The sequence below is a fragment of the Pecten maximus genome, chromosome 11 (genome assembly GCF_902652985.1).
Source record: "Pecten maximus chromosome 11, xPecMax1.1, whole genome shotgun sequence".
NCBI classification, from domain to species: domain Eukaryota; kingdom Metazoa; phylum Mollusca; class Bivalvia; order Pectinida; family Pectinidae; genus Pecten; species Pecten maximus.
Genome location: NC_047025.1, coordinates 37,832,281 through 37,834,915, shown reverse-complemented (window position 1 = coordinate 37,834,915; position 2,635 = coordinate 37,832,281). Strand labels below are relative to the sequence as shown.

General features: G+C 38.0%; 1 protein-coding gene across 1 annotated transcript; it reads right to left on the bottom strand.

Moving 5' to 3' along the window:
* Positions 1-472: 472 nt before the first annotated feature.
* Positions 473-1,795, bottom strand: LOC117337356. The gene is made up of 2 exons (XM_033898315.1): positions 1,396-1,795; positions 473-750 (listed from the first exon to the last, which is right to left on the bottom strand). Exons 1-2 carry the CDS (start codon positions 1,487-1,489, stop codon positions 488-490), a joined length of 357 nt encoding a protein of 118 aa, XP_033754206.1. The 5' UTR covers positions 1,490-1,795; the 3' UTR covers positions 473-487.
* Positions 1,796-2,635: the final 840 nt, after the last annotated feature.

Genomic DNA, 2,635 nt, shown 5'->3' with positions numbered 1-2,635 from the left:
TTTTGGTTTTAAGATTTTTTTCAGCACTGGATCTAAACGTAAAGTTTAAAGTGAAATGTTGCTGTTGCAGGCATCAGCATTGCTTCCAGAAAAGCAACATTATTTAACACCATAGCCCATTTATAGTTAGTGAGAAGAAATTGGGTCATGATATTTTGTTTGTTTAGGGTGTCTATCCCATAAGTATAGGAAACTAGTCTGAGGATGAGTCAAGTTTATTCAACATCACATAATTTTTACTCCTAATTATGTGACAAAAATTCAAACTATGATAAAATATTCAATATCACTATAACAACCTCATATCCATTTACCTTAGTCGATGATAACAACATATACAATAAATATCCAATGACATGGCTTCACTACGTGGTAATAGTGAAACACGTGCAATATGTGCAAGGTTTCAAATCACAAACAATTCATTGTAGCTTTGTTAAGAATATATAACAATGCACAAATACATAACTAAGATTTACAAAAAAATTCAGTTTGTTAGTAAAGTCCTTATACCTGTCTCAAATATCAGCTTCAGTTCATGTTGTTGTTGGTTATAACCTTGGTCACAGGTCAAGGTTATCTGGAATGGCTGACCTCTGCGAACCACCATGAACTGGTCCTTGTCAGGTTCCTCTTCAGTAAAGCTGTTAAATTTGCTGGTATGATGAGCCTTGCAGACATCATCAAAATTAAAGTTGACTCCTGTCACCTGTAAAAGCTCTTTTTCATCCTCTTCTGGAGGGTCTGAAACTGAGCAATTTACATAGGTGTAATTACACAGGTGTATTTTCTGGAGGGTCTGAAACTGAGCAATTTGCATAAATGCAATTACACAGGTGTATCTTGTGTAGGGTCTGAAACTGAGCAATTTGCATAAATGTAATTACACAGGTGTATGTTCTGGAGGGTCTGAAACTGAATAATTTACATAGGTGTAATTACACAGGTGTATTTTCTGGAGGATCTGAAACTGAGCAATTTACATAGGTGTAATTAAACAGGTGTATATTCTGGAGGGTCTGAAACTGAGCAATTTGCATAAATGTAATTACACAGGTGTATCTTGTGGAGGGTCTGAAACTGAGCAATTTACATAGGTATAATTACACTGATGTATTTTCTGGAGGATCTGAAACTGAGCAATTTGCATAAATGTAATTACACAGGTGCATCTTCTGGAGGGTCTGAAACTGAGCAGTTTACATAGGTGTAATTACACAGGTGTATATTCTGGAGGGTCTGAAACTGAGCAATTTGCATAAATGTAATTACACAGGTGTATCTTGTGTAGGGTCAGAAACTGATGAATTTACACGGGTGCATCTTCTGTAGGGTCTGAAACTGATGAATTTACACGGGTGTATCTCCTGAAAGGTAAATATAATGATGTCATACCTGTCTCCTCCAGGGGTTGTCTTTGGGGCTTGGTGAATCGCCCTTCTGTAGATACTTCCTCTGATGGTTGAAAATAAGAGAAAACACCACCCATTTTCAGCTAACTGTGTGAGCCTGTGTTTCACGGTTGTATCACATAAACTGTTGGATATAAATTATATATACTTCCACAGTATGTGTCGGCTTTTCTGGGTGGATCGATTTGCTGACGGCAACTTTTAAATCACAATACACCCAATGCTTTATATAAACTGAAAATCTTCTTTTGTCGTCGACTATGGGGACTTTATTTAACCAAAGGTTTCTACAGTCTAGTGATCACCAAGGCCAGGCTACTATACTCTGTTTAGCTGTGCAATATTTACCAACAGCTGTACTTCAAAGTACACCACGATACAATCTTTAACATGCATCACTGCATACATCAGATCATAAATTGAATAAATGTTGCATAACTTATATTACATATAGCTATACCATACTTGTGTTTTGTGGTCATATCATTTACCTGACACAACACTAAGTCCTGTGTACCCGAGACCTTTAACTGTAAGAAAGCCTACAGATACATGTTCATAGTGACATTAAGTCTTTAATCTTTTTCTACAGTTAAATAAAGAGGTCAAAATGTCCTGTATAAGACTTTAGGAAATCACCATAGAGACATAGATTTCTCTCCACTCTTGGTGTTCAGTGATGGCAGTATAGCAAACATTCAATTTTCTGTAGGTTGGTTCAATGTATCCGGGCTGAAGATGTGTAAGCTGGATCTGACATTACTGGACTGAAGTTCATTTGACTAACCATTGTAAAGTAGGATTTATCAAACGGGTGCTATCTTGTGCTGTCAATGGTTTGCAACATTCTTAACTCACATATACTGCCAGGGAGTGATGCAGTATAACCTCATTCAATATCTCAGGAAACGCATGGACTGTTGTGAAACAATCAAGATTCAGATTTCTTTTTACTTATTCTAGCGAAGCTGGGTTAGTATAATGTTGAATAAATGTTAGAATGTTTGCACCCTTTGGTCCCTCCTAACAGCCTGGGGGTGAGTCAGCACCTATTCAGTCAATGGAAGAGTCATCACCTCTCCTCATCCTAGGAAGAGTCAGCACCTCTCCTCATCCTAGGGAGAGTCAGCACCACTCCTTAGCCGAGAAAGTGTCAGCATCTCTCCCCAGTTTAGGGGCGATTCAGCACCTCTCCTCATCTTGGCGATGAGTCAGCACCACAC